The following is a 19334-nucleotide window of genomic DNA, read 5'->3' as shown; positions in this document are numbered from 1 at the left end:
CAGTACAAACACAAATCCCCCAACCCGAGGATCAGCACAATTAACCTAACAGACCTACACCTTAGTTCACAGATTCACTTTGTCTAAGGTTGATTTCTGGGATTTCACACAACCCAGGATTCAGATCGTGAATCCATGATGGGCTTGGATTTACATCATTATAAATGAAATGTGCTCTACTTGGAAGCAGCCGGCCCCGCCCCTTTTGACGGGTTGTGTGAGACTTTAAATCATCAAACTGTAAATTATAAATTTAAATTGTTATTGATCCTTTACCCCGAGTCCTAAAGTGTAGATTTATTTTCTTACTCTTCTTATATTTATTGTTTGTTTACTTGCACCGCTGTAACTGCAGCCTCGTCGTCTCGTCTCTCTATATGCTGGACTGTCTGTAGCGGAGATGACAATAAAGTTTACTTTGACTTCAGCAGCGCGCAGGCGCACCGAGGGCTCTCGCGCTCACTTTATAGAATTTAGAAAAAACATGGGTGCAGATTATAAGTCTGTATCATAATATCTGTTTGTTGTTTTTATTTTGTTTTGCGAGTTGGTTATTAGATGCCGCTCCAGCCAGCCAGAGACTCCCCGCCGCCCCGCCCTCTCCTCCCTGTGCCGCCAGCAGCAGGCGCACCTCGCAAACGGAGGGCGCCCTTACTCCCAGCAAATGGCTGATAGAAAACCGATCGGTGCCTACGAATTTCCCAATATGCGCTGGCATGACGTCGGGGAAGCATGGGTACGACCGATTATTTTATTTTTTTCTTGCCCGTGATGCCCCCCCCACCACGATGCATTCTATTGGTTTGCACACTTACACACACCCAGCTGTGGTTTCCTGTTTTGCTGGACTCTGGAGAGCCCCGCCTTTAACGCTCTTCTCTCACAGAGAGCAACAGAAAACTTGGAAAAACTCCAGATTGACTGAACTCAGTTCAAAGTTACCTTGACACCTTTAGATGTGAGACGTAGTGATGGTCCGCTTGAAGCTGACGCTCCGGTGCGTGTGTCAGAAAGATCAACGCGCTGCTTCAGAAGCACCGTGTCGAGGCTTGATTCGTTTGGCCAGAGTCACGTGATCAGTGACGTCTGAAGCTTCGTTTAGAACGTACCTTTTTTTAAATCGAACTTTATTGAAACACAATGAGTATACAACATACAAACAGATGAAGTTTACAAAAGAACAGAACATGAACATACAGAACCAGGAGTAAAAAAATGATGATATGAGTAGGCGAAAAAAATCAACATATTGTAACGTGCAGTGGAGATGAAGCCAGCCGCGGAGGTGTGCAGGTGGATAGCGAATGAGCAACAGCTTCTGACTTTCCAAAAAGTACTCATTTATTTACAATATCAAAAATAAAAGTGCTACCTCTACCACACATTACTAAAGAGCACACTAGTCCGCGTACACACGGGAGCATCCATTACAGGAGGAGTGTGAAGAAGAACAAAAAGGGGGTGACACCAGTCGTGAGACAGGAGGCGCCGCCATGTGGTGATACACTGCATTACAATAGCAACTGTTACATAGTCCCCCCCTGGTGAGAAAAAGGCTGTCCTCAGCCGTACACAGCTGAAAAAGCACACACCACACCTAACAGTACCCTATACATAGAGGTTACAGTTAAGATTGGTGCACACACACAGGGCAGGACGTAACTCTGGGGCAACGTCTGGGCCTGAGATTGTAATGTCCACCAGCAGCTGGGTGCTGGACAGATCTGGGTGAAACACTCTCTGGAACAGCGCCCACACCAGAAGAAGAGTCAATGTCCGGTAAATCAAAGGGGAATGGCTCAGAGTCAATGTCAGTGTCTGCAGGGGGGCCAGGGTGGGCCTGAGAGTCAGAGTTCAGACCCTCTGTGGTCTCTCTCTCAGCAGGCAATGAAACAGAATGTTCTTTGGAAGTGAGAGAGTCCCAGGTATGGAACGGTTGCATGTTCACAACATGATAAACACCTGCATCCACACTGGAGTCCACCCAAGTGAGCCTGTAATTAACATCACTGAGTCTCTGAGATACACACAATGGTCCCTGAAACAGTGGTGCAAGTTTAGCAGTAAAGTTAGACTGAGCGTCTGACCTGGGGTGCGTCTTAACTCTCACAAGGTCACCAACACGAAACGTGGCATGTCGATGTCTCAAGTCATAGTAATGTTTTTGTCTGTCATGGCTATAGTCCAAAGCTGCTTTGGCGTGGTCGTGAGCTTCCTGCAGGGAGGCTCTCAGAGTCTCAGGGTAAGGCACACCCGGTTCATCAACACCTGCTGTAGAAGGCTGAGTGATAAGGTCAAGCGGGGTGTCTAACTCACGACCATAAAGCATCATGGCAGGAGTCATACCTGTACTGTCATGGGGGGCGGTGCGCAGAGCAAAGCAAATCTGAGGGAGAAACTTGTCCCATGATGTGTGCTTATCACCTACATAAGCGCGGATTGCAGTTTTCAGAGTCCGGTTGACGCGTTCAGTAGCATTTGTCTGAGGGTGATATGCCGTAGTGAGTCTGTGCACCGAGCCTAAGGCAGAAACAACATGTTCAAAAAGCTCACTCACAAAAGGAGACCCTCTGTCAGAAATGAGGTAAGTAAGTAAGTAAAATTTTATTTATATAGCACATTTCTAGATAGAGATCACAAAGTGCTTTACAAGATATAACAGATTAAAAAGACAAAATACAAACAAAGTTAGCAAAAAGCAGTTTTAAAAAGATGTGTTTTTAGCTGTTTTTTAAAAGTAATCAATGAATCAGCAGATCTTAAGTCCTGAGGAAGGGAATTCCACAGTCTGGCGGCCACAGTAGCAAAAGCTCTATCACCCCTAGTTTTCAGTCTCGTACACTGAATGACAAGTAGGCCCTGACTAGTCGACCTCAGAGACCTACTAGGGGCATAGGGCTGTAAAAGTTCAATAATATATGGTGGTGCTTGTTGTTGAAGAGCCTTAAAAGTTAAAACCAAAATCTTAAAATGGACTCTAAATTCGACAGGAAGCCAATGTAACTGCATAAGCAACGGTGTTATATGTGAATATTTAGAAGCTTTCGTCAAAAGTCTTGCTGCAGCATTCTGAACGATCTGCAGACGCTCCAAAGAACCTTTGTTTAGACAAGTAAACAGGGAATTGCAATAGTCCAGTCGTGAAGAGATAAAAGCATGAATAACAATTTCCAGTTCGGTATAGGATATTATAGAGCTCAATTTAGAAATATTTCTTAAATGATAAAAGCAAGACCGAACAAGAGATTTAACATGACTATCCCAACGTAAGAGCAGGATCAAGGATAATCCCTAAGTTCCTGACAGATGGTTTTACAAACGTTGAAAGAGGACCAAGAGCATTTATTATACTGGGTGTATGTCTATCTGGGGCACATAAGAGGACTTCGGTTTTATTTTCATTTAGTTGGAGGAAGTTTTCAGCCATCCAGCCTTTAATGGTTTCCAAGCACACATTTAAAAGCTGCAGCTTAGAAGCCTCTTCCGGTTTAAAAGATATATAGAGTTGGATATCGTCTGCATAACAATGGTAACAAATATCCTCAAAAGGGCTCAAAATGTGCTGGAGAGGGAGTAAATAAACTAGAAACAGTAATGGCCCTAGCACAGAGCCTTGTGGCACACCAAAAGACAGGGACGCAGAAGATGATCTATACTTAGAAACTGCCACAGAAGAATATCGTTCAGAGAGATACGAGGAGAACCATTTCAATGCAGTCCCAGAGACACCGACCCAGTGTTTCAGCCTGTTAAGTAAAATATAGTGGTCAACAGTATCAAAGGCCGACGTAAGATCCAACATTAAGAGAACAGAACATTTACCTGCATCGCTTTGTAACAAAATGTCATTAGAAACTCTAAGAAGGGCTGTTTCAGTGGAATGAACTTTACGAAAGCCAGATTGAAATTTGTCGAAAATACTATATTTATCTAAAACTGCTGTAAGCTGCTTAGCCACGATCTTCTCTAGAATCTTAGCAATTAACGGAATTTTTGAGATCGGTCTATAATTGCTAGTGAGAGATGGGTCCAGCATAGGCTTTTTTAACAAGGGATGTATAACAGCAGTTTTAAAATAGGCAGGGACTATGCCCGAGGCCAAGGAGGTATTAATTATAGTAAGAATACAGGGAGCAGTAGAGTAAAAGACATTTTTGAATAATGATGCAGGTAAAAAATCAAGAGAGCAAGAGGATAATTTTGTTGCACTAACTATTTTTCCCAGCTCTGGTAGTGAAACAGGTGAAAAACCTTCTAAAACAACAGGCGGAGCTGGCGTGGGAACAGACAGCGCAGACGCTGAAAAAGACAGGTTTTTCCTTATGTTGCTAATTTTTTCTAAAAAGAAAGCAAGAAAAGTTTCACAATCTTACACAGAAGAAATAATAGCAGCAGGTGGAGCAGGAGTAATAATATTAGTAATAGTATCAAATAAAACTTTAGGATTACCTCTGCTCTTTGAAACCAACTGAGAAAAGTAAGCAGCCCTCGCAACTCTAATAGCATTGTCAAAGGAGGCTAAAAGATCCTTTAAATAAAGGAGATGAACATTTAAGTGGGTTTTCCTCCATAACCGCTCAGCTTTACGACAATTACGTTTTATAAGACGAATGTTGTCATTTAACCAGGGTACAGACTTGGAAACAGGCACAGGTCTCATTTTAATCGGACAGATTTCATCTAAGATCGAAAGACAATGATAATTGAATAGATCTATAGAAAAATCAACATCGTTTTGTGGGGATAATGTTAAATTAAAAACATCAGAGAACTTCTGTGCTGTGGAGGAGTCTAAAGTGCGGGAAATAACTGTCCGATGAACAGGAGACATAGGCTCATAAAAAGACATATTAAAAAAGACACAATAATGGTCAGAAATAAAAATGTCCTTAGAATAAATATAATCAATATTCAGACCGAAAGAAAAAACAAGGTCCAGTGTATGGCCTTTGTTATGTGTGGGGCCAGATACATGTTGGATAAAATGAAAAGAGTCCATGATGCTGGTAAAACCCCTAGCAAAGAGGTCGGACTCATCATCAACATGTATATTAAAATCCCCCACAAGAAGCAATTTAGACAACCTCATAGTAGAGGACAGAAAATCACTAAACTCGGCTAAAAACGAGCTGTTTGGGCCAGGAGGGCGATAAACCAACGCACAGTAAAAAGGATCCTTCTTTCCGATTTTGATGAGCTGCAGTTCAAAAGACAGAAAGTGTCCAACTTTCACTGAACGGCAGTTAAAACGGCTCCGAAATGCCACCGCGAGGCCTCCTCCACGACCAGATCCTCGAGGCTGGCTAATGACAGAGAAGCCATATGGGCACATTTCAATAGTAGCCGAATAATCCGACCCCCGTTGCCAGGTCTCAGTCAAAAACAGGAAGTCCAGATTTTTAGAAACAATAAAATCGTTAAGCACAAACGATTTATTCGTCAAAGATCGGGCATTAAAGAGCGCCATAGACAGCAGGGTGAAAACATTGTTGTTGGAAGAAGCTCAAGTTTCTCGAATTAAAGGGCGTAAATTCTCGGGATCAGAGCCTTCACGTTCATATATTCCACTCACCGAGGGGATGAAAAGCCAGTCGACAGGAGAGTCTGGATGAACCCTTCTGAGATAACACGGCCTCGGAGAGCCGGGACCCCTATATCCAAGTAGGGCCTTGGGAGACAGATTCCTCTCCATATAGCTGTCATGGTAAGTGGGTGTACCATGCCTAGCAAAAATGTCAGTGACGAATTTACCAGCTGCTACCTGAGATGTAGCTTCTTTGACAGCACTGGCTTCAACCCATTTAGTCAAATAGTCAACAAACACGATCAAATAAGCATTACCAGTGGGGGTGCGGGGAAGTGGCCCAACAAAATCCACACCCACATACTGCCAGGGTTTCTGGGGGACAATGGGAACCATAAGACCGGCTGCTTTTTTCTGACTTGGCTTGGTGAGTTGGCACACTGAGCATGAAATCACATAGCATTTCACATCAGCTGCCATTTTGGGCCAGAAAAACCTAAAACGCAGTCTAGCCAATGTCTTAGAAACACCCAAGTGACCTGCTGTGGGGTGGTCATGGTAATAGTCCAGCAAGGTGCCTCTCATGGAAGTAGGGGCAAACAGTTTCAGCTCTTTCAAAGGGTGCAAAGCACATGTGGACTTGGGTTCTCTGTGATACAAAAGAGAGTCATACACAACATACTGTAACAAGGTGGCATTGTCCGAGCTGTTCAGAGAGTCTGCTTCAATGTCTCTGAGGAGTGGACCTGTGACATGATCGTCTAACTGCAGCTGTCTGAATTGTGAACGGTCAGCCAGAATGACGGGGGGCAGAGTACGAATGTCCAGGCTGCCCATAACAGCATGATCTGGTAAAAGATCAGTCGGCCTGTCACAGGTCAGAGGCAAAGGGTTGCGTGACAGTGCGTCGGGAACTTTGTTCTGTGCACCAGGTTTGTGCACTATTGTGAAATCAAAGTCCTGCAAACGAAGTGACCAGCGGGCGAGTCGGCCCGTTGGGTTTTGACGAGGGCGGAAGTGTTCCAGAGCCCATATCACAGCGAGTCACTCATTCTCTGAAGTGCAGTAGGGGAGTTCAGCTTTGTGAAGGGAGCGACTAGCAAAAGCCACAACGTACTCACGACCCTTGTCATCCTTTTGCATCAACACTGCCCCAAGACCAATGTCACATGCATCGGCGTGAATGGAAAAGGGACGGTTGAAGTCTGGAAATGACAGGATCGGGGCTGATGTGAATTGATCCTTCAAAGTGTCCATGGCCCTTCGACAGCTGTCGTCCCAGTGGAAAGCATTGTCCTTTCTGGTGATGGCGTGAAGAGGTTCGGCATGGCGGGCATAATTCTGAATGAAGCGTCGATAATCAGAATCAGAATCAGAATGGGTTTATTGCCAGATGTTGAGGTTTACAACATTAGGAAATTGCTGCGGTGCTTCAGTGCAGACAATAAGAATTAAAGTGCTATGTGGAAAGAAAGATATGTGCATGAGATATACATGAGATATATACATGAGAATAAGAATTATGAGTGCTACGTAGAAAGATATATACATGAGTGCAGGTGGTGATCAGTGCCAAACATATATACATGAGAGTAAGAATTATGAGTGCTACGTAGAAAGATATATACATGAGTGCAGGTGGTGATCAGTGCCAGACATGAAATGATGCAGTGACACAGCGTAGGGTCATGTGTTAGTGGCGGGGACAGTCATGTGGTTATTGTTCATGTGTCCCACAGCAGAGGGGAAGAAACTGTTCTTGTGGCGAGAGGTTCTGGTGCGAATGGACCGGAGCCTCCTGCCTGAGGGGAGCAGGTCAAACAGACTGTGTCCAGGGTGAGAAGGGTCAGCTGAGATCCGGGCTGCACGCCGCAGAGTCCTGGAGGTGTACAGGTCCTGCAGAGATGGGAGTCTGCAGCCAATCACCTTCTCAGCAGAGCGCACAACACGCTGCAGTCTCTGTTTGTCCCTGATAGTGGCTCCAGCGTACCACACGGTGATGGAGGAGGTGAGGATGGACTCGATGATTGCAGTGTAGAATTGCATCATCGTCCGTGTTGGCAGGTTGAATTTCTTCAGCTGCCTCAGGAAGTACATCCTCTGCTGGGCTTTCTTGATGACGGAGGTGATGGTGGGCTCCCACTTCAGGTCCTGGGTGATGGTGGTACCCAGGAAGCGGAATGAGTCCACAGAGGTGATGGGGGTGTCAGTCAGGATGATGGGGGGGAGTGGGGCTGTGTGCTTCCTGAAGTCCACAATAATCTCCACTGTCTTCTGGGCATTCAGCACCAGGTTGTTGTGGCTGCACCAAGACACCAGACGTTCAACCTCCCTCCTGTAGGCAGACTCATCCCCGTCAGAGATTAGCCCAATGACGGTGGTGTCATCTGCGAACTTGATTAGCTTGACAGACTGGTGGGTGGAGGTGCAGCAGTTGGTGTACAGGGAGAAGAGCAGAGGAGAAAGAACACAGCCCTGAGGGGAGCCGGTGCTGATGGTCCGGGAGTCCGAGACATTCTTTCCCAGCCTCACGTGCTGCTTCCTGTCCGTCAGGAAGTCAGTGATCCACCGGCAGATGGGATCAGGCACATTCATCTGGGAAAGCTTGCCTCGGAGATGGTCTGGAAGGATGGTGTTGAAGGCAGAGCTGAAGTCCACAAACAGGATCCTGGCGTAGGTTCCTGGGGAGTCCAGATGCTGCAGGATGAAGTGTAGGGCCATGTTGATGGCGTCGTCTACAGACCTGTTGGCTCTATATGCAAACTGCAGGGGGTCCAGGAGGGGGGCCGTGAGGGTCTTGAGATGGGAGAGAACTAGGCGCTCAAATGACTTCATGACCACAGATGTCAGAGCCACGGGTCTGTAGTCATTTAGTCCAGTGATCCTAGGTTTCTTGGGGACAGGGATTATGGTAGAGGACTTGAAGCAGGCAGGCACATGACATGCCTGCAGTGAGGAGTTGAAGATGCCAGAAAACACTGGGGCCAGCTCGTTTGCACAGTGTCTGAGGGTGGCAGGAGACACACCGTCTGGGCCGGGAACTTTCCGAGCATTCAGACTCCTAAACTGCTTCCTCACATCTGCTTCATGAATATGAAGAGTTGTGGTCGGAGGAGGTGGTGTGAAATCCTCTTTTGTGTGGGGTGAGGGGGCGGGTGTTGCAGGTAAACAGTTTGAAGGTGGTGATGGCTCTATGGAGGGGGGAGAGGTGGGGGAATGAGTGTCCAAAGTGCCTCTATTGTTGGGGTCGTTGGAGGTGTGAAGGCTGCCTGATGGCTCGTCAAAACGACAGTAGAAGTCGTTAAGGGTGTTGGCTAAGAGCAAGTCATCAGTGGAGTGGGGGGTTTTAGGCTTGTAGTTTGTAATATTCCTAAAACCTTTCCACACAGAGGCCGAGTCATTCTCTGAGATCTGCTGCTGCATCTTCTCAGAGTGCTGATGTTTGGCAATGTCCACTTCCTTAGTGAACCTGTACTTGGCCTCTCTGTAGCAGTCCCTGTCTCCGCTTCTGAACGCCTTGCTCTTTTCCAGCCACAGCTTTTTGAGTTTAGGAGTAAACCAGGGTTTGTCATTGTTATAACTCACCCTGGTGCGTGATGGCACAATGCTGTCCTCACAGAAGTGGATATAGGAGGTGACAGTGTCCGTAAACTCGTCCAAGCTGTTAGAAGCAGCCTTCATTGTGTCCCAGTCTGTGGTCTCCAAACACGTGCGAAGCTCCTCCACAGCCTCGTTGCTCCACAGTTTTTTGGTCCTCACGACAGGTTTGGAGAGCTTCAGCCTCTGTCTGTACGCGGGGATTAGGTGGATCATGACGTGGTCAGAAAGTCCGAGTGAAGCGCGCGGCACCGCGCGATAGGCCCCGCTGATCGTGCTGTAGCAGTGGTCCAATGTCCTCTCCTCTCTGGTCGGGCATTTAATATACTGTTTGTATTTCGGAAGCTCATGGCTCAGATTGGCTTTGTTAAAGTCCCCAAGAGCAATGATGAGAGAGTCCGGGTATGTCCGCTCCGTGTGGAGAATCTGCTCTGCGAGTGCGCACTGCGCTGCTTGCGCATCCGCGTCTGGCGGGATGTAAACAGCGGCCAGGATGAATGAAGCAAACTCCCGCGGAGAATAAAACGGTTTGCAGTGAATAAAAAGATATTCCAGAGAGGGAGAGCAGTGCTGGGCAATCACTGTTACATCTGTGCACCAGCCACTATTGATGTAGAAGCAGACACCTCCGCCTTTGGTTTTACTGGAGAGAGCGGCCTGCCGGTCCGCGCGCAGCAGATGAAAGCCCTCCAGCTTGAGCGCGCAGTCCGGGATGTCCTCACTGAGCCACGACTCCGTAAAACATAAGACACAAGAGGAGGCAAAGTCTCTGTTCATGCTTCTCATCAGGGCCAGTTCGTCTATCTTATTCCAGAGTGAGCGTACATTAGAAAGGAAGATCCCAGGAAGGGCCGTTCTCAGTCCGCGTTTCCTCAAACGCACGAGTACGCCGGCTCGCTTACCTCTCTTTCGACGTCTCACTTTCCTGATCAGAGTCAGCAGTAAATCTGCCGCAGATGCGACAAATATTGGAAATAAATCCACAGGCGTTGTAGTCCTGCAGTTAAGGAGCTCTTCTCTGGTGTAAGAATATCCAGAGGAGTGCCCAGACACAGAAGAAATGCACAAAAACAAGACAAAAGTAACGCACTGAAGCACCAGGGCATCCATACGCAGCGCCATCTTGGAACTGGCGTCTTAATAGCCAGTCAAGCCAAGGAACTGACGGACGTGTTTCACTGAGGTTGGGGTATCAAACTCCTTAACCGCCTTTACTTTGTCCGGATCGGGCTTAACACCTGATGATGTGATGCGGTACCCGAGAAAGGTGAATTCATCGAGGCAGAATTGGCACTTTTTGAGCTTCAATGACAAGCCAGCAGCCTGGAGTCTGCCCAGCACCTCCTCAAGATCCACTAAGTGCTGTTCAAAGGTAGGTGAGGCGATAACAATGTCATCCAGGTAGACTGCGCACGTTTTGTAAATGAGGCCAGCAAGCACACAGTTCATGAGTCTCTGAAAAGTTGCAGGTACGTTGCAGAGCCCAAAGGGCAGCACCCGAAACTGGAAGAGACCGCAGTGAGAGATGAAGGCAGTTTTAGGCTTCGAGTCCTCTGCTACAGCAACCTGCCAATAGCCTCGCGCTAAGTCCAATGTCGAGACAAACTTTCCTCTTGCCAGAAAGTCCAAAGACTCATCTACACGAGGCAGGGGATAAGAGTCTTTTCGGGTAACTTGGTTGAGCCCTCGAAAGTCCACACAAAACCTTGGTTCCATGGCCGCTCTATTTACAATGACTACAGGAGCTGCCCAAGGGCTTGTGGAAGGTTCAATGATGTTGTCCTTCAACATTTGTTGCACTTGTTCTTCAATCACACGTTTCTTAGCAGGTGACGTGCGATAGGGTGGGAGATTGACAGGTGTTGCATTGCCAGTCTCTATGGCGTGCTCAGTGAGAGCCGTTCGACCAAGTTGACCATCAAACAAGGAGCTAAACTTGCTGAGCAGATTTAGTAAAGCATCCTTGTTGTTCTCTGAGAGACTTGCTTCAGACAGTTTGGCTGTTAAGTCGGAGCGAACCAAGTCCAAAGACATCAGTGTTCCAGGTGAATGTGAGTAATCATTTTGAAGGTCCTCTTCATTGTCTGCGAGTGGGCAGGGGATGTCCTCAATGTAGACTCGTCTAGTGGGAATGTGAATAGAAACAGAAGCTCTTGCCATAAAATCCATTCCCAGAATGAAAGGAGAGGACAAATCTGGTATTATGGCAAAACGCTGGTAAAAGTTCTTGTTCATGAATCCAATATTGAGCCAAATAACACCAACAGGGATACAGGGAGCATTATTGGCGAGGTTAACTGCAGGACCATTCCACTCACTTGGGTTTCTAGGGTAAGAGTCATTTACTTGAATGAGATCTGTTCGTACAGCCGAGAGGGAAGCACCCGTGTCGAGGGTAGCATCCACAGATGAAGCATTGAAGTTCACTTTCGTTCTTAGTGGGGTATTCCAGTGGACTTGTGAAAAATTGTCTTCCAAGTGTCCAAGACTGTGTCCACCCTGTAGTGAATCGGGGGTGTGAGGCTCCGTTAGTAATTGGGGGAAGGTTGGCCTCTGTGAAATGTCCTCCCCCCCCCCCTGTAGTTTCCCGACTGCCTGTATTGTGGCTGGGATGTGGTGCTGCTTAATTCCACCTTTTCATGGCCAGGGTCAGAGGGGCCAGGTGCTGGCAATGGCTGGACTGGGCCATGCCTAGCGGTGTTTGAGGCTCGTTGTGGCAAATGAGGTTGGGTGTTACAGTTTGGGCAGGTGCGTGTAGTGAACCCTGGCTGAGAGCATTTGAAGCAGTAAGGTTCAGGCTTATAGTTGTCTTTGCTACATAAAGCAGGCTGTGGTCTTTGTGGTCCAAGCACTGAGTGAAGCTCATGAGCACGTAGCAGCAGGTCCATTACAGAAGTGACATTAGCGCCATACAGGGCAACTCTGTATTTTTCGAGAGCATGTTTACTAATTAGGTCAATTCTGTCTTTTTCAGGTGGGGGGCTCTTCAGTTTGTCAAACTCACTCAACATGTGGGCGACAAACGTTGGGAGCTCGTCCTGAGCCTGAACACGATCCAAAATTCCTCTCAGGATGCGTTCTTGGTTGTCGGAGGGCAGAAAAACTGTCTTAAACAGTTGACAGAATTGAGCCCATGATGTGATGTGGGAGCTCAGTGCCTTGAACCATTTCCCGGGCTCTTTTGCAAGAAAGTGTGGCAGTTCGTTTAGCAATTGCCCATCAGTTAGGTTCAATGAGGCTTTGTATGTGCCAACTGCATTTAACCAGTCCTCAGGTTGCACTTTTCCGTCCCCAGCATACACAGGAGGCTCCAGCTTTGCGTGATGTAAAGCTGCCGCAATCACTCTGGAAGTGCTGCTGAGTTTAAGTGAGTGAGATGGGAGGAAAGGATTTGTAGGTTGAAATGGGTTGCTGGGCAGGAACGGATTGGTACTGTTGGTGGGTTCAGTTTTGTCCATCACATGAACATGAGGTGTCGATGTGGCCATTGGGAAAACAGGAGACTGTGGGACTGCAGGAGGGGGAGAGTTCCCCGTTGTGAGTTGGTCCCACTGCCTTAGTAAACTCTGCTGTATGTTCAGTGAGTCACGTAAACAATCACTAAGCTTATTCACCTCAGTTCTTAACTCCACCACTTGTTGGCTAAGGCTAGGAGTCACATTTTCAACTATCTGGCACATAGGTAACGAGGTAAGTTCCATGTCGGAGTCAGAGTCGTCTGGGCAGTGTGCCATTGCGATTTCAAAAAAATTAAGCCGCTCCAAGGCACAGCACAGTTATTGATATAGCAGTAAAAGAGTCACTTAGGTCAGACTAGAAAGACAAAACTGCAAAAATGCGTTCAAGATTAAATTTAGAAAAAACACATATAAAATTTCGCCCAACAACTGAAATTAGACTGGAGTGATCAGAACCATGTTATTACAATAGCATATCTGCAACACTAGAGCTCAATGCAAGATTAGTTTTAAGTCGTTTCGTTATACTGAGCCGAAGACCAGCACCAACGGTTGTAGTCGGCCAAGCTATCACTTACATGTGCTACAGTCAGTCTCAGCAGAGGGAAAGGGGAATGAAAAGCCAGCAGAAATGTTCATGTCCAGGCTCTCCACAGAAGAATTAATCCTTAGAAGACGAAACCAACAACAAATAACAAATCCACGGAGTCCATTCGCGTCGCGGAGTCAGCTTCTCTCTTTTTCTTTCTCCCAAGCGGAGCAGCGGCACACCACGGTATCCAGAAATTAGTCGGGTCCCACCTGAGCTGAGGCTGCGGCCATGGCTGGAGAAAACGTCCGAGCGTCCGCAAAACTGGGGGGATTTCCGAGACAGTTCACGTGCTAGAAGAGAAGAATCCTCGGCGGGATGCAAAAATTGTCTGAAGTCCAAGGGGAAAACGTTCGGGCACCAGTTGTAACGTGCAGTGGAGATGAAGCCAGCCGCAGAGGTGTGCAGGTGGATAGTGAATGAGCAACAGCTTCTGACTTTCCAAAAAGTACTCATTTATTTACAATATCAAAAATAAAAGTGCTACCTCTACCACACATTACTAAAGAGCACACTAGTCCGCGTACACACGGGAGCATCCATTACAGGAGGAGTGCGAAGAAGAACAAAAAGGGGGTGACACCAGTCGTGAGACAGGAGGCGCCGCCATGTGGTGATACACTGCATTACAATAGCAACTGTTACAATATAAATATTGTTCTGAGAGGCTTTTTGTTGGTTGAGTCTGAAATTGATTGTATTTATAATTTATATCCTTATAAAAAGGCAGAAATATGGTGTTTTATTAATAAACTTACATTTATGGATATAAAATAGCTAAAAGTATTAACAATTTTTTTATAAAAAAACATTTATCATTCTTCCTGGGGAACTTAAAGAAAAAGAATAAAACATTTTCCCATCGTAAAGAAAACTCCCTTAAAATATGGACAATAACAAAACTGCTAAATTCTTCCAGAATCTCTGTGTAGAGGAACCAAAAGAGATGTGCCACAGTTTCTGGATGATCCCCACAGAAAGTTCAATTAGTATTTATGTCTCTTTTAAATGTTACCATATAGTGACTGGCTGGGTCACATTTATGAAGAATTTTATATGAGATTTCCTTCACCTTGTTCACAATTAGATATTTATGGGATCATCCAGACTGTCTTCCAGGTGATATCTAGAACATGTCGGTTCCAGTAAGATATTCTATATATGGGAGAGACATGATATCTTCTTGGAATAAACTACGTATTCTCTTATTGCTGTTACCAAGTTCCTGTGAAAAGCAGATTTTTCCCACTGCTGACTCAGCTGGATCAGGGAGAGTGACTGAGGCAGATATTGAGCTGTCAGTGTTTTTATATAACATTAAAGTCCCTGAGGGTATGGCACCAAGCACCATTGAGAATTCCCCAACAGTGTTTGACAAGTTTGACGAGCATCTTGACTTTTGGTCTTTGGATGTTAACAGTCCTGGATATGTGACTTCTTGTTTAACAGAAATGTTACAGAGAGCATTTGCAGTGCAGCCTTTAATTGCTAGTAATTCACATTTTTTTAGATTTCGACATAAAGCAGATGCCTCAGAGAAATCACTAATAACACTAAGGGCTGGACGGATTTGATTTGCATTCTTCAAGAAGAGTGTGGTGTCATCAGCTAGCTGGCTGATGATGAGCTCCTTATCAGCTGTGCTGATTCCTTGTATAACAGGTCAAATCTCGGGATGGAGTCTTAATCGTTTTAATTGAGCTATTGCCATTCGTGTACAAGGTTTTGATAGCTTTACAGAAAAATGCCAAATTTTTCCAAAGAGTGGAAAATAAATTGATGTTCAATTGTATCAAAAGCCTTTTAAAAATCCAGGAAGAGAATGAAGCTATAGTCAGATACCAAATCAGAGTAATCAAGTAGATCTAAAACCAGTCTCATGTTCTTAGAAAGGTGTCTGTTTCTCATAAAGCCTGATTGTGTCTCATCGATAATTGTGTCCAAGAACTCTTTCATTCTGTTAGCAAGTACTAAAGCCATAATCTCATAGTCATCATTAGGGATGGGTATCGTTTAGGTTTTATCCGATACCGGTGCCAAATCGGTACTTTTGAAACGGTGCCGGTGCTCAAACGGTGCTCAAACCGGTGCTTAAAGAATGGAGAACACAAAATTGGTCCAAAAACCTCTCATGTTCAGCTGGTTTTGTGTAAAAAGATAACAATGTTAGCCTTTTCTGCAGCTATGGGGGATATATGGTATCACTCTTAGCTGGAAGCAGTGCTTAACCAATGGAAAAAATACAAACTTTATCCAAAAACCTCTCATGTTTAACTGTTTCCCTCTTTTTCTTTGGTCATTTTAGCCTTTTTGGCCAGGGTGAAGGGAGTATCTGCCATCAAACAAGAAGACAGCCGCATGTAGCTATGATGATGTTTGCTAGTTCACCTTACATGCATTAATGTAATAACGTGGTTAGCCTACTCAACGTAAATTACACGCGAACAACAGAGAAGAACGGCTGCTGCTGCCATCAAATACGGTGCATTTCTCGGCTTTAAAAAACCCGCTATGCGTCGCCAGGTGTTTCATCGGATTTGAGGTGTTACCTCCTTTGACAGTATCACAGTATCAGCTTAAAGCACTTGTTGCAGGCTGCTGAGTTTGCATATTTTGCTGTGAAGTACAGCCAGACTTTTGACCGCTTCGTCTTGGGCATTTCTAATCGGTAGCTCTGCTCTAACAGAACGTACGTACCTGGCCCCGCCTACTATCCTCGGAAACGTAAAATGATTGGCTAGAAGTGTATCAAGGCTCAGGAAAAAAAGCACCGAAATAAAGCACCGAAATGTGCGCTGCTTTTCGGTCTGGTTACTACCGTTTATGTCAGAACCGGTGCCATCATGGCACCGGACACCGGTACCCATCCCTAGTCATCATTGAGCAGACAGATGGGTCTCCAATTATCAATAAGAAGTAAGTCTTTGTTTGGCTTTGGAATAAGTGTTATGAGACCCTGAGTAAGAGTAGGAGGGAGGATGTTATTCTCTACACTTCCTATGAAAAGCTGCAGTAAGAACGGAGCCAGGAGATTAGAAAATGATTCATAAAACTCTGCAGTTAAACCATCTGTGCCGGGAGATTTGTTGGCCTTAAGTGCAGAAATAGGATTACAAACGTCCTCCACAGTCAGAGGGCTGTCACAGTGACTTCTATCTTCCACAACAATAGTTTTTAGGTTTTTAATATTATTGAGAAACAGCGTTGAGACATATATATATATATATATATATATTCTACTTTTCTAAATGATTGACTATTTCAATGGAGAACCTAAATGACACGGACCCGTGTTTGTTATTACATATCTCTATTTTGAATGTGACAAGTCTATCATTGCCTGTTATTCATAGGTATTAACAGAGTTTTTGGCCTTTTTTTCCTCTATAACAGTTAATTGACTCTTTACAGTGGCCTGCTATGGTTAATAATGACATGTTCAGTCATGAGTGAAATCAAAGCTTTTCTTCACTTTAGCATTTAACATTCTTCATCAGTTTTAATCTTTTAAACTTTATGCATCAAAGAAAACATTTAATTATATGCACCAATTCTTTGACTCTGAATAAATTAGTTTAACATTTAAACCTATGTTCTGCACATTCCAGCAACATAAAATAAATATTTTTGTTGTTTTGCACTCACTCTTCAAAACAGATGCAAGTAAAACAACAGCAGAAAATAAATAAAGTCAAAGGACTCAGCGGTCCTTTTGCTCTATGTTCACCTGTAAACGCAGGAGTCTAGGGTAGGCGAGGGTACGCCTGGTGCAGGTGTGCTGCGGTCAGTTTGAAGAATCCGGCGCGAGGTCTCTGTGAGTTTCCCATCACGTCGCTTAGTACATTCGGTGCTTTGTCGGAAGTTTAGGGTTTTTTTCGCTGATGTAAAAAGAAGTTTCTTCCCACGCACGATGGACGCTAATGGGTTTTTGGCTCCACTTTTATGGAATTCAAACTCAAAAGTTTAAGGTCTGTACTTCCACACTTCAACAATATAATGTGATACCTTAATTAAAACACAATTTTCTTAATGCAAACATCAGTGACTCAACATTAGCAACCAAAGGGTTCAGTCTGCAGCTCACACTCATGTGAAGCTACAGCCTCCCCCTTTAGTCTCTGTCATCCTTCTGCTCCTGCACAAACAAAGCAAGACAAAACCTCCACCCTTCTTCTACAGGCTGGGTGAATTGTTGTGGACATTCACTAATCCTAAAGTCGGCAACGTTTTTGTCTCAGTATCAAGTCAGTTAAACTTTTAGTCGTCAGTCCATCACAGTCCAGTCACATGCATACATCCACACACATTCATACCAGATATTGCTGATAATGGAGTCTCACGCGCAGCCTATTCGAGCCTCCATCACCAGCAGGATGACGTCATCATTTTAAAGGAAAACAGCTCCTTGTTTTTGGACTGGATTGACTCGCTGCAATCCTTTTAGGCTCAGGATTTCTCATGTGATCAATGTCACATATAAGTGAATTTCTCCCAAGCCCATTATAATCATGGAGAAAAACACTTTGCCACTGTTTCCAGTAAGAATATTTTATAGCGCTTTAAAGTTCAACCTCTCAGGTCTGGATTAAAGAGCTGATTTGTTAAATCGGGAACTCACAAAATACCAAAATATCACCACCGGTGGATCATCCATCTTTCTCTCTCTTAGAGAAAGAAAACAATCCAAACCTCACTGATAAAATCAACCTAGTGTCAAGCAAAACCCAAAAATCAACCAAAACTTCACCAGAAAGTTTTCCTCCCTCCCGGGACAATATTGTGCAGGAATACAGGCACCGTAACTCCTTTTGCACTGACAAAAACATGTTGGATTTACTTGATTCAATAGTGGACACTGGTTGCACACAAAGGTTTTTGCTTTGGCAGAAACTTAAACAACTGAGTTAAATCAACACAACCTTTTCATATTCAGTAAACCTGCATGTTGTGTTCATAAAACACGATTGAAACATGTTCAGATGGAGTAAGTTGAGCTCCTGGAACATTTTAATCCTTCAATTGAAATTGAATGGGTCTACAACAACTACCATCCTCCTATCTCTATCCTGGTTGCAGCAGGGCTGGGAAATAACCCTGAAGTGATAGGTTACCAGGCAGGGTACACCCTGGACAGCTCACCAGTCTATCAGATAGAAACACACAGCCGTTTACATTCATGGATAATTTAGCCCAGGACCTTCTTACTGTGGAGCAACAGCACTAACCAGCATGCCAACAATGGAGGAAATACAGGAAAGCTATGATTTCCTGTATTTGAGGCAGAATTATTTTGTTCTTGCCCTTGACAGGTTAATCCACAATAAATAGCAACAGCATGCATGTGGTGGTGTGTCGTTGTCTGCCTCTTATAACTCCAGTGATTTTCCTGTAGTTTGAAATCTTATGCGGTGTTGACACAATAATTTGTTGTAAACCAGGAAATTCCCAACTGTGGTAGAAAGCACAGCTTAGCCTCAGCAAATGTTCAAAGAAAAGTCGTCACTTCCTGATTTCTGCTTCACTGATAAATATTGTCACACTGGGGTTTTTGCAAATGATATCAGTGAGCACTGTGTGGCAGCTGGAGTCAGACAACTGAAGCTCCCACAATCAAGACCACAAACAGCTTTCAAAGGAGATTTGAAGCTTTTCTGGCAGCAAGCTTCATGATTTATGGGACTGGAACTGGAACAGAAACTACCTGATCACCAATGGTGAGCTGGCATGGAATTATTTTTATGACATTTTATCAAAGTTATAAATAAGCGTGCCCATTAACACATAGTGAGTGAGCATGTTGTCTTCCCATGCAGTGAACAGCGGATGCTAATGTTTTTGTCACTTTTTACAGAGTCAAACTCAAAGTAAGGTCAGTGCTTCCACGCTTTAAACGCTGCACGCTCACACTCTCTCCACACTCGATAGATTATCCATTGTTCATCTGCACACAGCTGCGGTTTTAGTAACGCAGTAACGCAGCGTGCTTAAGGGAAAGTAACAGTAATCTAATTACCTTTTTTGCAATAGTAATCCCTCACTTTACTCGTTCTTGAAAAAGTAATCGGATTACTGCCCATCTCTGGTTGGAGCTGTGCACTTGTGGGTTCCACCTTGTGTACACGTTTATTCTTTGCTGTGTTGTACTTTACCCTCTGATCTCTCTCCC

At 44.9% G+C, this 19334-nt stretch overlaps 2 protein-coding genes across 3 annotated transcripts in view; both read right to left on the bottom strand.

Annotated features, from left to right (window-relative positions):
* The window catches only part of LOC113017360 (uncharacterized), a 148630-nt gene extending 146003 nt beyond the window's left edge, over window positions 1-2627 (bottom strand). The window contains exon 1 of the mRNA XM_026160516.1: window positions 1663-2627. Coding sequence (XP_026016301.1) covers window positions 1663-2344 — 682 coding nt within the window. The 5' untranslated portion in view covers window positions 2345-2627. The remainder of the gene's footprint in view (window positions 1-1662) is intronic.
* Window positions 2628-10189: 7562 nt separating this feature from the next.
* LOC113017359 (uncharacterized) lies at window positions 10190-13915 on the bottom strand. Of its 2 annotated transcripts, XM_026160513.1 has the most exons (3): window positions 12169-13915; window positions 11473-11684; window positions 10190-10568 (listed from the first exon to the last, which is right to left on the bottom strand). In XM_026160513.1, the coding sequence occupies exons 1-3, from the start codon at window positions 12853-12855 to the stop codon at window positions 10259-10261; spliced, it is 1209 nt and encodes a 402-aa protein (XP_026016298.1). In that variant the 5' UTR covers window positions 12856-13915; the 3' UTR covers window positions 10190-10258. The 2 variants fall into 2 exon arrangements, with proteins under 2 accessions (XP_026016298.1, XP_026016299.1); XM_026160514.1 differs by lacking the exon at window positions 10190-10568 and having other exon boundaries at window positions 10578-12047; window positions 12087-13915.
* Between the last annotated feature and the right edge of the window lie 5419 nt (window positions 13916-19334).

This window comes from Astatotilapia calliptera, unplaced genomic scaffold (genome assembly GCF_900246225.1).
Source record: "Astatotilapia calliptera unplaced genomic scaffold, fAstCal1.2 U_scaffold_11, whole genome shotgun sequence".
Taxonomy (NCBI): domain Eukaryota; kingdom Metazoa; phylum Chordata; class Actinopteri; order Cichliformes; family Cichlidae; genus Astatotilapia; species Astatotilapia calliptera.
This window is presented reverse-complemented; position numbering and strand designations above follow the sequence as displayed.

Coding starts and splice junctions, on each gene's coding strand:
- LOC113017359 (XM_026160513.1), bottom strand. CDS start 12,855: ATGGCACACTGCCCAGACGACTCTGACTCCGACATGGAACTTACCTCG. Junction 11,685..12,168: donor GAGGAATTTTGGATCGTGTT/CAGGCTCAGGAC, acceptor GGGGGGGGAGGA/CATTTCACAGAGGCCAACCT. Junction 10,569..11,472: donor GGCTGTACGAACAGATCTCA/TTCAAGTAAATG, acceptor TCAGAGACTCAT/GAACTGTGTGCTTGCTGGCC.